Genomic DNA, 16,637 nt, shown 5'->3' on the forward strand with positions numbered 1-16,637 from the left:
AGCTCAGACTCCTTCTTCTACTACTGAGGTACTCCTACCTTCCATTGTATATACCATTTCATTTCTGCATTGTTTCTGTTGTGACTCTTAAATCCTCCTGCAAATTTTTCTTACACAAGAGACTGTGTAATTTAAGTTTGGGGGAGGGTTTGAGATGATGTATCTGATGTTGTGTCTTGTGATTCTTATTTCAATTTTTTGCATAATATCATGTTTGAGATAGCATCCATTTATTTGCATAGAAAAACCAAAAAAAATTGAAATTTTTTGAAAATTTCCACAAAAACAGAGTGTTCATGTAGCTTGCACTTGCATATTAGGATTGAGTCTAGTGTCATTCATATAGGGTTGTTGCATTTAGCATAGGGGTTGATGATGATTGTAACCTTGGTAGCATGCTGAATTCAATAGGATAGGATCAAGGCCCTTGTTATTAGTTTTTTGATGCATGTTGATTGAATTTGAAAATGTAAGATTGAAGCATGTTCTGAATTGACGTCATTCCCTATCTATCTGAACCTAATCCTGACTTGCAATTATCTTGTTATGCATTGAAGTTGAACTCATGGATACCATATACATACTTGGATTGTCTTTCACATTTTTACCACATTTGTCAATCCAAGTAGCTGATTCCCATCTTTGGAACAGTTTCCCGCACCCTTAACCAACCATTCTTTCAAGCCAATTGTATTCTTGAGTGTCAGGTCTTTTCCGAGTTGAGCTTGTTAGAAAGTGTTAGGTTCTAACCAACAAGAGTAGGATCCTGTGTAGCTCTAGTTCGCGTTATCCGGACTAGTAGGACTAGGTGAGAACTTGACATTGGTTATTGGGTTTGGATTTGTGCAGAAAAGTAAAGGGTAGGAAGTCTTAAGGAAGGGGATGTGTTTTCAAAGTTTACACGTCTAGTAAAGGATTTGGGGTGAGCAAAGTAAAAAGAATAATTGGTTCTGGGCATGAAATTAAAAAAAAAATTAGACAAAGAAAAGAAAGTAAAAATGCTTAAGATGTCTAGTGTCTTCAGAAGAAAAGAGAATGAACCATAGTGATATTAGAGTTTTCCCAATCCGCTAGAGTGATAAGAAGTGAACTCTTCCTAAGACCAAATCTAAAGAATGAAAGAATGAGTTTGAGATGAAGTTTAGGGTAGAGATAGGTCCAACTTCGGTTTGGAATGTTCTTTGGGTAGACAGGGCGCTGCTCTTGTATGCATCAGTTGGTTTCAACCTTTAGTCTTCTCTTAAGCTCAACTCTTTTCATGAGAGAACCTTGTTATGTATCGATGGAACCACTTGAGAAAGAGACCACATTTGTCTCTAACCTTTCACCCTAGCCAAATGAGTTCAATGACACTGCATAGCTTGATTCATGGTTCTTTGTTAATAAATGTTAAAGGGGGTGATTGATAGGATTGCATGTGTAGATCAAGCGAATGAAATTCCTTCACCATGCATCATAGAACTAAAAACAAGGACCTTGATTCTAACTACTCTATTCAGTATGTTTTAGGTTCTGAGACCCCATCTTCACACCTCTTCTCCATGCCTTGTTCTTGATCGTTTGCTTGAGGGCAAGCAAATAATAAGTTTGGGGGAGTTGATATGTCTATATTTTGTCTCTGCTAAGCATGTTTTTGTCACGCATCTAGTTAGGATAACTAATTGTTTTGCATGAATTTCTACTCTCTTTTGTACACTTTTCATATTTAGGTAGTTCTTGCATTATCTTCGCATACATCGTGCATTTTGGAGTATTTCAGGTATTTAGGAGACTTTGGAGCTAGGCTGTCTCGAGTCGCGCCATCACTCCGTCATCACACATCTGCTCGGGTCGCGCCATCACTCCGTCATCACACATCCGCTCGGGTCGCGCCATCATTCCGTCATCACACATCCGCTCGGGTCACGCCATCACTCCGTCATCACACATCCGCTCGGGTCGCGCCGTCACTCCGTCATCACACATCCGCTCGAGTCGCGCCATCACTCCATCGTCGACTACCGTTTGAGCCAACGCCATCACTCACTCAAGCCACTACTCGTTCGCACATGTCAGGAAGACGTTCCATCTTACACGCTTCAGGAGATTCCCAAACCGACTCTTCATCTTGTCGTTTTAAGTTTTAGGGATTTTATGTCTTTACTATAAATACGTTTTGTTAAGTCTCCGCGACAACATCTTAGTTTTGATCTCGTTTTTATTTTGTAAGGTTTCGCTAGCCACCAAAAACCGTTCTCAGATTTTGTATCCAGGTATCTTTTGATACATTGAGTATTTGCATTTGATTTCTTCTACAAACTTGTTTATCACATTTTAATCTATCTAAGAATGCTTGTTTCAATGTTTTATGTGTTTGCAATCTTGACTATGATTTTCGGATCTGAGTAGTGCGTTAGTTCTTGAGGATGGGATAGATTAGGTGGAGGATCTTAGGATGTAGGGTGTTTAAGCTTGATTTGTATGATTCCCTTCTGGACTAGAGTTAGAATTACTAGTTTCTCTCTGATCAATTGGAACTAGGTTCGAGACATTTCCACACCCAAAAGGTGTTCGATGAAATTTCAGACCAACTAGTGCCAGAGACTTACGTTCCTAGCCTAAGAGATTAGTTGTCTAGGACGTTTGTTGACGTGAATGAACTTGTTTTTCATGTCTGCTCGACCACGTTTCTCTAGCGAGAGCTAGGTATGGAAGTGGTTGAGTCTGAGTAGCTTTTACCAAGAGATTGGATTAGCTAAGTTATGATGTTCATTGTTTAGGGATAGATTGCTTGTGGCATGTTAAACACTCTGTAGACTAGGATACTCCACCGAGATCAATTACTCCCATCCTTAAGACTTTTATCTTTCTGATTTTTATTACATTCCCGAGACTATTTCGTTCCTCGTTTTCTTGTAGCTCATGTTTAGACTCGTTTAAGTTTTTATTCATTTCCGCTTCTTGTCATGCATTCTCATTTTTAGTTCTGTAACTCATTTTCGTTTTGCATTTTGATCATTCTAGGATGGTTAGACAAACACTCTTCTTGATTTGGCTTGACTTGTGATTGCTTGATTGCATCTTGATTATTAGCAACATAATCCCATTTGGATTGACACCTTAAGTACTACAACACATAAGGTTAATTGAACCTACTAGGATAAGACACACAAAAAAACCTAGTATCATTTGGTGATGTTGATTAATGATTATAATAGTGCAGACATTACATATTTTTCTGAAAATGAATGGGTATTTGGTGAATCTAGGATGAAATATAATGCATTGATAGCATAAAGCTTGTCGCAGTGAGTAGTCTATTATAATTCAATAACTTACAACATGTTTTTGTGCGCTTGGTTCTAGGAGATAGATAGATATCTGCATTATTGATGTATGAACAAATCTTTAGTAATAAAAGACGAGTTGGTTTGTCTTTAGTAATTTATCTACAGGACATGCATGTTAAGTTGACTTCCTGAATGTTATTAGGTTGAACGATGTTTTGCTTTCACACAGGCTGATTTGAAGCTGACAGAGATGGCTTAACTCGCAGTAAACAGCTTTGAGTCTATTTTTTAAACAAAGTTTTTAAACTTAACACATACAAGGCCAAGCAAGCAACCAAGTGCCAATGGGTTTATCCAATCGAGCAAGCTTAGCATAACCTCTAACTTCTTCTGGTTAATACAAATCTATCCAAGAAGCTTGCTTAACACAAGCACCATCACTCTTCTCTTTATCATCTTTCTTAGGCTTTCCCTCTTTCCCTTTACTCCATACATGGTAGTTATACTTGCATAGTTGCATGAAGAAGAAACATCATCTCCAATGAACACAAGAAGGTATATCAACCTTCAACAAAACACCTGAAGGAACCGAAATGATTCACAATCTGATTCGATGATGCTTATTGAAAGTAAAATACATTTCAGAGGAATTTACCATTTACTGTATAAAGCAAATTAAAATAACTAATCAATTAATAGAATGTGCACAGGAACATATTTTGATCTTATGCCAATTTTTGTGGACTGGGAAAAGTATATTGTGGCCACTATCGATGTTAGTGGATACTTGGTAAAGTGGGAGGTCTGGTAAAATCTTTTTCTAGATGTCTATGATGATTACATTCACCACGTGAAGTTGGAACACGACAACAATTGATGAAATGTCAGAATTTGGATGTAGTTATTGAGGTATTATATAATTTAGAACAAAGTGGATCATGCATCATTAGCAAATCATTGCGTAAAACATACATAATTATTCTGTACTCACTTGTTTAGTTTCTTTTATATAACTGCATCACAAGACACTAACACAGTACTGGACACAACTCATCTGCTTCCTCTGTTCTCTGTCAAATGGCTGCTTTAATCTCTACTACTGACACAGAAGCTCAGAGTTCTGGTGATCCAAGCAGCAAACGCGGTGGCTGGATCACTTTCCCGTTCTTGATGGGTACGTAATATTTTTGTCTCATGTTCTTCTTGATCCCAAAACACAGAGATAAAAATCTTGATATACTCTTTTGTCTATGTTCTATGTGTTGTAGCTACGTTGTTAGGCCTTTCCATAACTTCTTTCGGATGGGTAATGAACTTGATCGTCTTCTTGATCGAGGAATACAACATCAAGAACATCGCTGCTGCTCAGATTTCAAATATTGTCAATGGATGTTTCAGCATGTTGCCTGTTGTTACAGCTATTCTAGCTGATTCTTTCTTTGGAAACATTCCCGTCATCTCGGCCTCAGCGTTCATTTCTTTTCTCGTAAGTCAAGAGCTCGTTGATCTCTCTACTATCTCTTAAGTTACTTAATTACAAAAAGCTTACTAGTATTAAAACTTTTTTTCCAGGGCATCTTTCTTTTGACTCTTATTACGTCTTTCGACTACTTGAGACCTAAACCGTGTGAAACAGGCTCAATCCTATGCCAGTCACCATCAAAACTCCAGCTCGGGATCTTGTATGCAGCCTTAGCTCTAGTGACTACTGGAACAGCAGGGACAAGGGTGACTTTAGCATCTGCTGGTGCAAACCAGTATGAGAAACCTAAAGACAAAGGAAGCTTCTTCAACTGGTACTTCCTCACAGTAAATACAGACGCCATTATTAGCGCGACAGCAATTGTATATACACAGGACAATGCTAGCTGGAAACTCGGGTTTGGTATCTGTGCTGCTGCTAATTTGATCAGTTTCTTTGTTTTCATCTCCGGGAAGAGATACTACAAGCATGACAAACCCATGAAAAGTCCCTTCACAAGTCTTGTCCGCGTTGTAGTTGCTGCTACAGTGAAAAGAAAGGCTGTGATTTCATCTAAAGAGGAAGACTATCATCACAATGAGCTCATAGAAGAGGCCATGCCCTCCAAGAGCTTCAGGTGAAACAAAAAGACCTTGACTGATACATAAAACTTAAAACACAGAGCTGAAAGATCTTCACATTTGCAGGTTTTTAAACCGGGCAGCGTTGAAGGTTGAAGGGGACTTAAAACTTAGTGGTGATGACTCATTTAATAACATTTGGAGGCTATGTTCTGTTCAAGAAGTAGAAGATTTCAAAGCGGTTCTTCGACTTATTCCTCTGTGGCTAGCTATCATGTTGGTTAGTACTCCCATTGTGGTGCAAGCAAGCATGATGATACTCCAAGGTCTAGTCACAGACCGTGGGCTCGGGCCTCACTTTAAAGTCCCGGCTGGGTCTCTCCAAGTCATAACAATCATCTCTGCATGTATCGTCATCATAATAAACAACTGGCTTGTCTACCCTATGTACCAGAAGCTAACCAACAAGCCGCTGACACCACTTCAAAAGGTTGGTATAGGCCAAGTTTTCACCATCCTAAGCATGGCCATCTCTGCGGTTGTGGAATCAAAGAGGCTGAAAACAGTTGGGAATGAGCATCCCATGTCTGTGCTATGGCTCTTTCCTCCTCTCGTGATAGTAGGCATAGGTGAGGCCTTCCAGTTACCGGCAAATACTGAATTATTCTATGGAGAATTCCCTGAGTCTCTGAGGAACACTGCCACTTCATTGACCTCGGTGGTGATTGGAATCTCTTTCTATCTTAGCACAGCTCTCATCGATGTGATCCAAAGAACCACTGCATGGTTACCAGATGACATTAATCATGGAAGAGTTGACAATGTTTACTGGGTTCTAGTCATTGGAGGAGTCTTGAATCTTGGCTATTTTCTAGTGTGTTGTTGGCTTTACAAATACAGAAACCTCAAGAATGATGATCAGGAACAAGATCCATAATATGTTGCAACATAAGACGACACAACATGTTTTGTTTCACTTTCTCTATATTTTAAGTGTCTCCATGTCTTGAACCAAAATATCTTACATGCTCCTTTCGTGTGTTTTTTGTTTGTTTGCAATTATGTGAAATGTGATTTTGTATATGTACCACATTCTGAAAATAATTCTTTCCAGTCTGATGAAACAGAGTAATCGAATCAAGGAAATGTCATTTACTATCTATCATCTTCATCTGTCACCTAAGTTTATTGATATTCCAAAAGATACCTCTCTTGATTTTGCAACAGTCTCAAATTCTATCAAACCATTCTAAAGATACATAAAACTAGTCAATGTATTGTTCTAATAATGATATTGAAAAATCTCTGGCCATTTCCTTTGTTAGTTGTGTATTATATTGGCAAGTGACAACAGTAGATGAATGTCACAGTTGGGTAGGTATTAATCTAATTGGTCAGAACAATATCATTTACCAAATCATTTCACCAACATAAGTTACATAATTGCTAAGTTTTTGCTTCTTTTTTTTTTTTTTTTTTTTTGCTTTATATAAGTTAAGGCTTTTTATCTGACTTCACCATCAGTTCATCACACACAACACAAACGCTCCCTCTTGTTCTTTTCATGGCTCGTAATATCTAATAATTTTGCAAAATATTGTTTTATGTTATTGAACCCAAACCACAGAAAAATATTGATATATCTATATATTAGGTGTTCTATTTGGTGCAACTACTTTGTTAGGTTTTTCAGTAACATCACTTTTTTGCAATCTAACTTTTTCTCTCCATCTTTACTTTTAATATACGAGACAATAGCATCGTAAATTGAAGTATACCTTTTCATCTATAAATCTTACTACAAAATTTCTGCTAACTAAAGCTCCTAGAATTCACATATCTATATAAATCATGAAACAAATTACAAACGGATTTTGAGTTGTGGTGAGTCGTACGTGGTGGTGACTTGACAAGATAAAAGAAACAGGGTTATATGTGTTCTTGTTATCATCGACTGATAATGCAGTCCACTATAAATTAGTGGAGGCTCCATTTGATATCTACCTTTTCTCGTTAATCATCCCAACCACTTCCAATTGAGGTCGAGTAATAGAGAACTTGAGACCATAGAGCATTTACAGTAAATAATACTCCCTCCGTTTCAAAATATAAGATGTTTTAAGCAAAGCACTTAGATTAAGAAGACTTTACTTTTAACAAGTTCAACCAATCAAAAATAATACTGTATAATATAAAATACTAAACTAATCTAAAAGTTGCATTAAAATTTGAAAACATCCTATATTATAAAACAACAAACTTCTCTAAAACATCTTATATATTGAAACGAAGGGAGTATTATGCTTCTTCTCTCGGATCAATGAGACAGAATGTGTAAAGACAAATATTGATCTTATGCCCATTTTTGTGAATTATGCTCTCTCTCGCCATGATTGATGATAAGCGTGCATACTGAGGAAAAGTGGAATGCTTTTTATAGTTGTTAATTATTATTAGATTCAACCACGTTATTTTGGAACACGACAACAGTTGATGAAAGGTCAAAATCTGAGTAGGTATTTGATATTATATAATTGGACCAACAACAAGGGATCATTAACAAATCATTGCACAACATATAATTATTCTGTTCTTGCTTATATATACTCCTTAAAGTGGTTTTCTTTTTTTTTTTGTTATCTAGTTGCATCATTACACACAAACACATTGTTGACGTGAATCCTCTGTTTCCTCTGTCAATGGCTGGTTCAGTTTCTTCTGACACAGAAGCTCAGAGCTCTGGTGATGATGCAGGCAGCAAGCGCGGTGGCTGGATCACTTTCCCGTTTATGATTGGTTAGCTATAGTGATTTTTATTATTTTTGGTCTATGTTTTTGAAACCAAAGACAATGACAAACGTTGATGATTGTTTGTTGGGTTCTACGTGGTGCAGCCACGTTGTTAGGCCTATCCGTGACTTCTTTCGGATGGGTAATGAACTTGATCGTCTTCCTAATCGAAGAGTTCAATATCAAGAGCATCGCTGCTGCGCAGATTTCAAACGTTGCTAATGGATGTCTCAGCATGTTGCCTGTTGTTGCAGCCATTCTAGCTGATTCATTCTTTGGAAACATTCCAGTCATCTCGGCCTCAGCTTTCATTTCTCTCCTTGTAAGTCCAAGACTCATTGGTTCTCTCATGTGTGTTTAATATATAAAGCTTAATAGTTCATAAACGTTTTCAGGGCATCGTTCTCTTGACCTTGATCTCATCTTTGGACAACTTGAGACCTAGACCGTGTGAAACGGGGTCAATCCTATGCCAGTCTCCGTCGAAGCTCCAGCTCGGGATTTTGTATACAGCTTTAGCTCTAGTGACCACTGGAGCAGGTGGAACGCGGTTCACCTTGGCATCTGCGGGTGCAAACCAATATGGGAAACCTAAAGAACAAGGAAGCTTCTTCAACTGGTACTTCCTTACACTATATGCTGGAGCTATTACTGGTGCAACAGCAATTGTATATACACAAGACAATGCTAGCTGGAAACTCGGGTTTGGTCTCTGCGCCATAGCTAATTTGATCAGTTTCATCGTTTTCGTCTCTGGGAAGAGATTATACAAGCATGACAAACCCATGGGAAGTCCCTTTACGAGTCTGATCCGCGTTGTGGTCGCTGCTATAGCAAAAAGAAAAGCTGTGATCACATCCAAAGAAGAAGACTATCACAGTGGGCTGGAAAAAGAGGGCAAGACTTTGGCTGCAGTGCCCTCTAAGAGCTTTAGGTAAAAGATAATAAAAACCTTGTAGGTTCTTGAACCGTGTGCATGAAACTAAAACCAAAACTGAAAGATATTTACATGTGCAGGTTCTTGAACCGTGCAGCGTTAAAGACTGAAGATGATAACATTTGGAGGCTATGTTCTGTGCAGGAAGTAGAAGATTTCAAAGCCATTCTCCGAGTTCTTCCTCTTTGGCTATCAATCATCTTCGTTAGTACTCCCATGGTCATGCAAACAAGCTTGGTTGTACTCCAAGCTCTAGTCACAGACCGTGGGCTTGGCCCTCACTTCCAAATTCCAGCCGGATCCCTCCAAGTCATAATAATATTCACTGCATGCATTGTTATCATGTTGAACAACTGGCTTGTCTACCCCACGTACCAGAAGCTAACTCATAAGTCGCTGACACCGCTTCAAAAAGTCGGTGTAGGCCAGGTTCTAACCATCCTTAGCATGGCACTCTCTGCATTTGTCGAAACAAAGAGGCTGAAAACAGTTGAAAATGAGCATCCCATGTCAGTGTTATGGTTGTTTCCTCCCCTTGTGATAGTTGGTATTGGCGAGGCCTTCCAGTTTCCGGCGAATATTGAATTATTCTATGGTGAGTTCCCCGAGTCTTTGAGGAACACTGCGACTTCGTTGACTTCACTAGTGATTGGAATCTCTTTCTATTTGAGTACAGCTCTTATCGATGTTATCCGAAGAACCACGGCGTGGTTACCAGATGACATTAACCACGGAAGAGTTGACAATGTTTACTGGGTTTTAGTCATTTTAGGTGTCTTGAATTTTGGCTACTTCCTTGTATGCTCTTGGTTTTACAGATACAGAAACCTCCAGGATAATGATCAGAAACAAGATCAAAAAGATGTTACAAACTAAAGACACAACCTGTTGTTTCAATTTTCTCTATACATCACAATTGTCTCCATGTCTTGAATTAGTACCTTACATGCTCCTGTTAACTTTATTTGTATGAAATTTTTAGTAAGTGTGTTTTTGTATGTTTACTAGCATTAGAAAATGATACGTTCAAACTGATGCAACAGAGTAATCACTAATCAGCAGCTGCTTCTTATTAAAGTTTGAAGTCAAAAGAATTAGGTGAAAGTAACTCTTGCTTCCTCCGTGCGCCCTGTCAGGCTGTCAGTAACTTGTCACATAAACAATCTTCAGGTTTTTCTAGAATTAATAATTTGTTGTGAAACACTTAGTGCACTCACTAGACCGGCCCGTATGTTATTTATGGAGTCTCGGTCCATTGGCTATACTCAGTCCATACAGCTTCGGCCTATTAGCTGAAGCCTTACTCGACCATTAGTACTTAGGTCGGTTTAAGCTAAGACTTGTAACACTACTATATATACTTGTAACCTCGAGCATAATCAATAACAATCACAAGAGCTTTATCCCTAAACTCTCTATTCATAACACGTTATCAGCACAATAGCCTCTAACCCTAAACCCTAAGGCAGCCGCCGATTTCTCCTTCTTCCCTAAAACCCTAAACCGCCTCTTGTTCTTCATCTCCTTCGAGATTCTCTCTTGATCTTGAAGTTCTTTCTGTTGATACACGAGCATCCTTAGCTCGTGATCGAGTTTTCTTAAAACCTTATCGAGGTTTGTGGTTACTTGGTCCGGGGGTGAGTTCGCGCGCAAGGAGTTGCTCGCGGGAAGGAGTTTGAGTTCGCGGTTCCGGGAAGCATCCGAGAGCGGTACGGGAGCGATACGAGGATCTGTCCGAGAGCAGTCCGGAAGCAGTTCGAGAGCGGTATGAGGATCGGGTCGATAGCAGTCCGTGGTCGAGGTTCGAGGTTCATAATCAGAAATCAAAGGTATATCTGAGGTCTTTAGCTCCCAGATCAATTCCAGTCAACCCCAAATTGGTGAAAGGTAAACAAGATCCGAGACCTTCTTAAAACCATATAATCGAATCTGGAACCTTAAAACTATCAGACCCTAAAACATCCAAGTACACAATCTAACAAACTTTAAATTCCCTAAATCCTAAGACTTAAAATCGGATTGTTAGGATTGTTAGATTGATTGATAATTGCACCAAACTTATATCAAGCTTAAAATCCGAATTGGTTGATTAAATTGTCTATGATTGCTTGATTGTTTGTGTTGCATAAGAACCTAGAATCAAATTGTTAGGATCATAAGATAGGATTTGATCTAACTGTTCTAGGAGATTTAAACTTGGATTGTTTCATGCATGCATCTTTGAAATTAAATCGATTTGCATAAGAGTATTGTTAATCGAATTTGGCATAGAATTTTCCTGTAAATTTAGGTTGCATAAGAACCCTAAAAACCAAATTAAAATCGGGATCCTAGAGAAAGTCTAGGTCCCTAAACTTTTGTTTAAATTCCTAATTGGAAAAGGAAAAGTTAAGAAAAAGGAAAATTTCTAGATTATCTAAGAAAAGGAAACTATTGCATGCTATTTAGTTTTGTTGTCTTGTGTGCATAGATTAAACCACGAAAATATAAGCAAAGATAAGGCATGGTTCGATCTTAAATATCGCATGGCCTAAGGCATGGTTCGATCTCAAATATTGCATGTCCTAAGTTCGAAATTATGAGATAAACACAAGACATATTAAACCACGAAAATTATAAGAAAAGATAAGGCATGGTTCGATATTAAATATCGCATGGCCTAAGACATGGTTTGATCTTAAATATCGCATGTCCTAAGTTCGAAATTATGAGATAAACACAAGACATATTAAACCACGAAAATTATAAAAAAGGCAAGGCATGTTTTAACATGGCCTATGAACAAATTAAAGGCATGGTAACAGGGGTAAATCCGCATGACCTATTTGCATGGTAATGGGAGCTAATACCGCATGCTAATGATATGATGCCTGTCATAAATCTTGTGAATGTCAAAGACTAATAATCTCCAAATATGATCTATGCGGATGCATTGAAAATAATGATGATCGCACTGAAAATATAGACATCAAACAATTATCTTGCTGAGAGAATAGAAAACCAGTACCTCACAATAGATGACCCTATTGACCTTTGGACAGAGCTTAAAAGCAAATATAGGACACCACAAGATGGTGCTCCTACCAAAGGCTCAATTCGATTGAAAAAACCTAAGGAACCAGGATTTCAAATTCTTGGATGAGTATAACTCAGAGCTTTTAAAGATTGTCTCAATCCTAAGGTTGTGTGGTACTAAGGTCATTTAGAAGGAATTGTTGGAGAAGACATTCTCAACATTTCATTGTGCTCCAGCAGCAATATCGCGAGGAAAGGTTTTTAAACCTACGCAGACCTAAAACTCTTGTTTAATGCTAGATGAGCAAAACAATGAGATATTATTGATGAAAAGTGCAATGAAGCCCACAAGGTTTATATGACTAAGAAAAATCCTCAAGAGCCTATAGAGCCAAAAGAGACCAATGAGTCTAACTATGTCCGTAGGGACAAGAGTGGCCGTGGCCGAGGAAGAAGTGGACATGGTGGTCCTGGTCGTGGGACTTACCAAAGGCATAATTATGATGGTCAAGGCCATAGAAACCGATTAGGCTTCGGCCGTGGTCCGGGGGAAAGGCCGCGGGTCATTTCAAACCGAAACATAAGACCAAGTCCACTTGTCATAGATATGGTATGGAGAACCATTGGATAAAGACATGCATGACTCCTAAACATCTAATTAATATCTATCAAGAGAATTTGAAAAGAATCCAGAAACTAATTTTGGTGCATCTCGATGGTAAAGGAAATTTGGCCATGAGAATGATGACCAATTAAATTATGAGATTTCTGGTTGCCTAAATATAGCTTTGGTTTAATTTCTATGTTTATTGGATTATTATTGTGGTTTAAATTCTTGTCCATTATTATGGCTAAGGACAAGAAAATAAGTGTGGTGGATAGTGGATTAAACCACAATTATGAAAAGTGCCAATGTTAGTACAATTGCGGGTATAGCAAATCTTATAGAGGGCTACGGCCAGGCTCACGTGTTGTTGCCTAAGGGAACACACATTGAATTGAGTGATGCCTTATATTCACCCAGCTCCAAGAGAAACTTGTTGAGCTTTAAAGATATAAGATTGAATGGTTATCATGTGGAAACCAAGGGTGAAGGATCTAAAGAGTTCCTCTACATTACAGAAAATGTGAAAGGACAAAAGAAGATCCTAGAGACTATACCTGCACTAGCCTCTGGTTTATACCATGCTAAGATTAACATGATAGAGGCTAACTTGGCAAAGCACATAATGTTAAATGAACAAGATGTTCAATAATTCACTTTATGGCATGACTGGATTGGCCATCCGGGTCCTAACATGATGCGTAAGCCGATATCAAAATGGGCATACTCCTAAGAGAGAAGAGTTATCCCTAAGAATCTCATGTGTGTAGTATGTACACAAGGGAAACTCATTATAAGGCCATCACCAGTAAATAAAGAGATTATCCACTTAAGACTATAAGTCTAGACAGTGCTGGTGAGCATATAACCCAAGCGTTTAATAATAATGGTATGTCCATGGGGGGAAGTGTGGTCCACCCTGTGGCACATGAACATACAGAGAGTGGATTAGATGAATCCCTCATTAAACGGATTGCTCGACCATTACTCATGAGGTCGAAGCTTCTTGTGTCGGCTTGGGGACACACAATATTACATGCAGTAGAGCTTATACGCATCAGGCCATCTAGTGAGAATAAATATTCCCAATTACTAACGGGTCATGAGCCAGACATATCCCATCTAAAGACATTCGGGTGTGCCGTTTATGTATCGAATGCATCATCACAAGAGAATAAAGATGGGACCTCAGAGGAGGATGGGAATATATGTTGGATATGAGTCTCCCACCATTGTAAAGTATCTCGAGCCACTGACAGGAGACCTGTTCAAGGCCAGATACGCGGACTGTCAATTTATTGAGTCCGAATTCCCTGTATTGGGTGGTGAGACTAGCAAGCTGGTAAAGGAATTAGCATGGAATCAAACATCCTTAAATTGGCAAGATCCTCGAACTCTAGCATGTGATGCAAAGGTTCAGAAGATTGTACATCTTCAGCAGCTAGCTAATCAATTGCCAGATTCCTTTGCTGACCCAAAGAGGGTGACAAAATCGTACATACCAGCTTGCAATGCACCAGTACGTATTGATGTTCAGAAGGAACACAATAATCAAGTTGCTACAGAGTCTACGCCACGTTTGAAACGGGGTAGACCATTAGGTTCCAAAGATAAGAATCCTCGGAAATTAAAAGAGGTGCATATCAGACCGAGGCTAAGGGAATTACCGAGAGTACAGACATGGCCGCGGCAAATGATAAGGAGCCGGATGGGGTTCAGGACGCTGAACCTCTAGGTCCTGAGAATATTGATAAAGATGAGATATCTATCAATTATATCATGTCTGGAATTACTTGGAACTGTAAGGATGTCGACATCGATGATATTTTCGCATACAAGGTAGCACTTGAGATAAATGAGGATCTAGAGCCCACGTCTATATTAGAGTGCACTCAAAGCAAAGAAAGAAGCTATTGACGTGGAGCTAAACTCTTAGAAGAAGAGTAGTGTGTTTGGTCCGACCTTAAGGATAACACCTGAAATTAAAGCCAGTTGGACATAAGTTGGTCTTTGTAAGAAAAAGAAATGAAAGTAATGAAAGCGTGAGATAAGGCACGGCTTGAAGCACAAGGATTCTCTCAAAGACCTGGCAAAGATTATGAGGAGACATACTCCCTTGTGATGGATGCAACGACTTTTAGATATCTAATAAGTCTGGCTGTAATTTGTGGTTAATGGATGTTGTAACCACATACTTATATGGTCCACTGGATAATGAAATCTATATGAGATTACCAGAGGGAATAGAACTCAAAGATAAGAGTGGTTCTCGAGAACAGTACTGCATAAGGCTAGACAAATCGCTTTATGGACTGAAACAAAGTGGTCGAATGTGGTATAACCGATTAAGTGACTATTTGGCAAAGAAAGGCTATCGGAACGACCCAATCAGTCCATGTATATTTATAAAGAAGTTTTCAAACAAAGGATTTGTGATAATAGCAGTTTATGTGGATGATTTAAACATCCTTGGAACCTCTGGGAAAATCGCCCAAACTGTGGAATATCTCAAAAGAGAGTTTGAGATGAAAGACCTAAGCAAGACAAAATTCTGTTTGGGATTGCAGCTTGAGTACAGAAACAATGGTATCCTTGTGCACTAGATGGCATATACAGAAAGATACTCAAGAGTTTTAATGAGGACTAAGCTCACCCATTGAGTAGCCCAATGGTTGTTAGGAGTATTGATTTGGATAAAGATCCATTTGTCCAAAGAAGGACAATGAGGAAGTTCTCAGTCCTAAAATGCCATAGCTCAGTGCTATAGGAGAGTTAATGTCTTGGCTAGCCACACTAGACCAGAGATAAGTTTTGCCGTGAACCTCCTAGCAAGAATTAGTTCTTGACAAACCCAAAGGCACTAGAGTGAAATTAAGTATGTTACCTATGGAGGAACATTTAATTTTTGGGTTTATATTTTACTAACTATAACAAAGAAGGTTTTAGTTGGTTTTAGCTGATGCAGGTTATAGCAAAGAAAGTTTAAGTATGTATGGTTGAGATTGAAGACTCAACATATCAGGACGGATTGCAGTATCGTCAAAGACAGCAAAAAAGCAACCGTAATTTATGAAGATAACACAGCCTGCATCGCACAAGGAAGGTTACATCAAGGGAGATCGGACGAAGCACATATTACCAAAGTCTTCTCTACACATGAACAACAAAAGGCCGGAGAAGTTCAGATAGTGCAAGTTCAGTCAAGTGACAACTCAGCCGATCTCTTCACCAAATTGTTACCGACAACAACTTTCAAGAAGCTCGCGCACCAGATTGGAATGCGGAGACTTAGGGACTTGGAGTGATGTTTGGAACAGGGGGAGCAATGTGTGCTGTACTCTTTTTCCTTCACCAAGGTTTTGTCCCAATGGGTTTTCCTGGTAAGGTTTTAATGAGGCAGTATCCCCTAAGCACATTGTAGCGATCCCATCCAACATAGGCATGGTCGTTCGTCCAAGGGGGAGTGTTGTGAAACACTTAGTGGACTCACTAGACCGGCCCGTATGTTATCCATGGAGTCTCGGTCCATTGGCTATACTCAGTCCATACAGCTTCGGCCCATTAGCCGAAGCCTTACTCGGCCATTAGTACTTAGGTCGGTTTAAGCTAAGACTTGTAACACTACTATATATACTTGTAACCTCGAGCATAATCAATAACAATCACAAGAGCTTTATCCCTAAACTCTCTGTTCATAACATAATTAGCAATATTTTTTAAGAAAATATTGGAGGATGAATGATTATCTAAAACAATATTTGGTGTAAGGTGGGTGTAGTAGGTAGTTTTAGTAGACAATATATGATGTATTATAACTTTAAAACCACATATTTCTTAGGCATTGTAAAAATTACTATACCTACTTTACTAAAGCTCCCTTAATTCAATACGTACAAAATCAAAATTTAAAATTTATGTATTTATGTTTTTAAGACTTTTCAAAATAACAAACATTTGTAGAGTTATGTCTTTGTTTTAA

General features: G+C 38.6%; 2 protein-coding genes across 2 annotated transcripts; both read left to right on the top strand.

The window, feature by feature from the left end:
- The first annotated feature begins 4,209 nt into the window (after positions 1–4,209).
- Positions 4,210–6,470, top strand: LOC104711020 (protein NRT1/ PTR FAMILY 2.3-like). Its single transcript, XM_010427691.2, has 4 exons — positions 4,210–4,443; positions 4,538–4,755; positions 4,842–5,368; positions 5,439–6,470. Exons 1-4 carry the CDS (start codon positions 4,347–4,349, stop codon positions 6,247–6,249), a joined length of 1,653 nt encoding a protein of 550 aa, XP_010425993.2. The 5' UTR covers positions 4,210–4,346; the 3' UTR covers positions 6,250–6,470.
- A 1,400-nt stretch (positions 6,471–7,870) lies between these two features.
- On the top strand, positions 7,871–9,964 carry LOC104711021 (protein NRT1/ PTR FAMILY 2.3-like). The gene is made up of 4 exons (XM_010427692.3): positions 7,871–8,108; positions 8,207–8,424; positions 8,498–9,036; positions 9,120–9,964. The coding sequence occupies exons 1-4, from the start codon at positions 8,012–8,014 to the stop codon at positions 9,913–9,915; spliced, it is 1,650 nt and encodes a 549-aa protein (XP_010425994.1). The 5' UTR covers positions 7,871–8,011; the 3' UTR covers positions 9,916–9,964.
- The last annotated feature ends 6,673 nt before the right edge of the window (positions 9,965–16,637 follow it).

Source organism: Camelina sativa, chromosome 9 (assembly GCF_030686135.1).
Source record: "Camelina sativa cultivar CO46 ecotype springtype chromosome 9, ASM3068613v1".
In the NCBI taxonomy this organism is placed as follows: domain Eukaryota; kingdom Viridiplantae; phylum Streptophyta; class Magnoliopsida; order Brassicales; family Brassicaceae; genus Camelina; species Camelina sativa.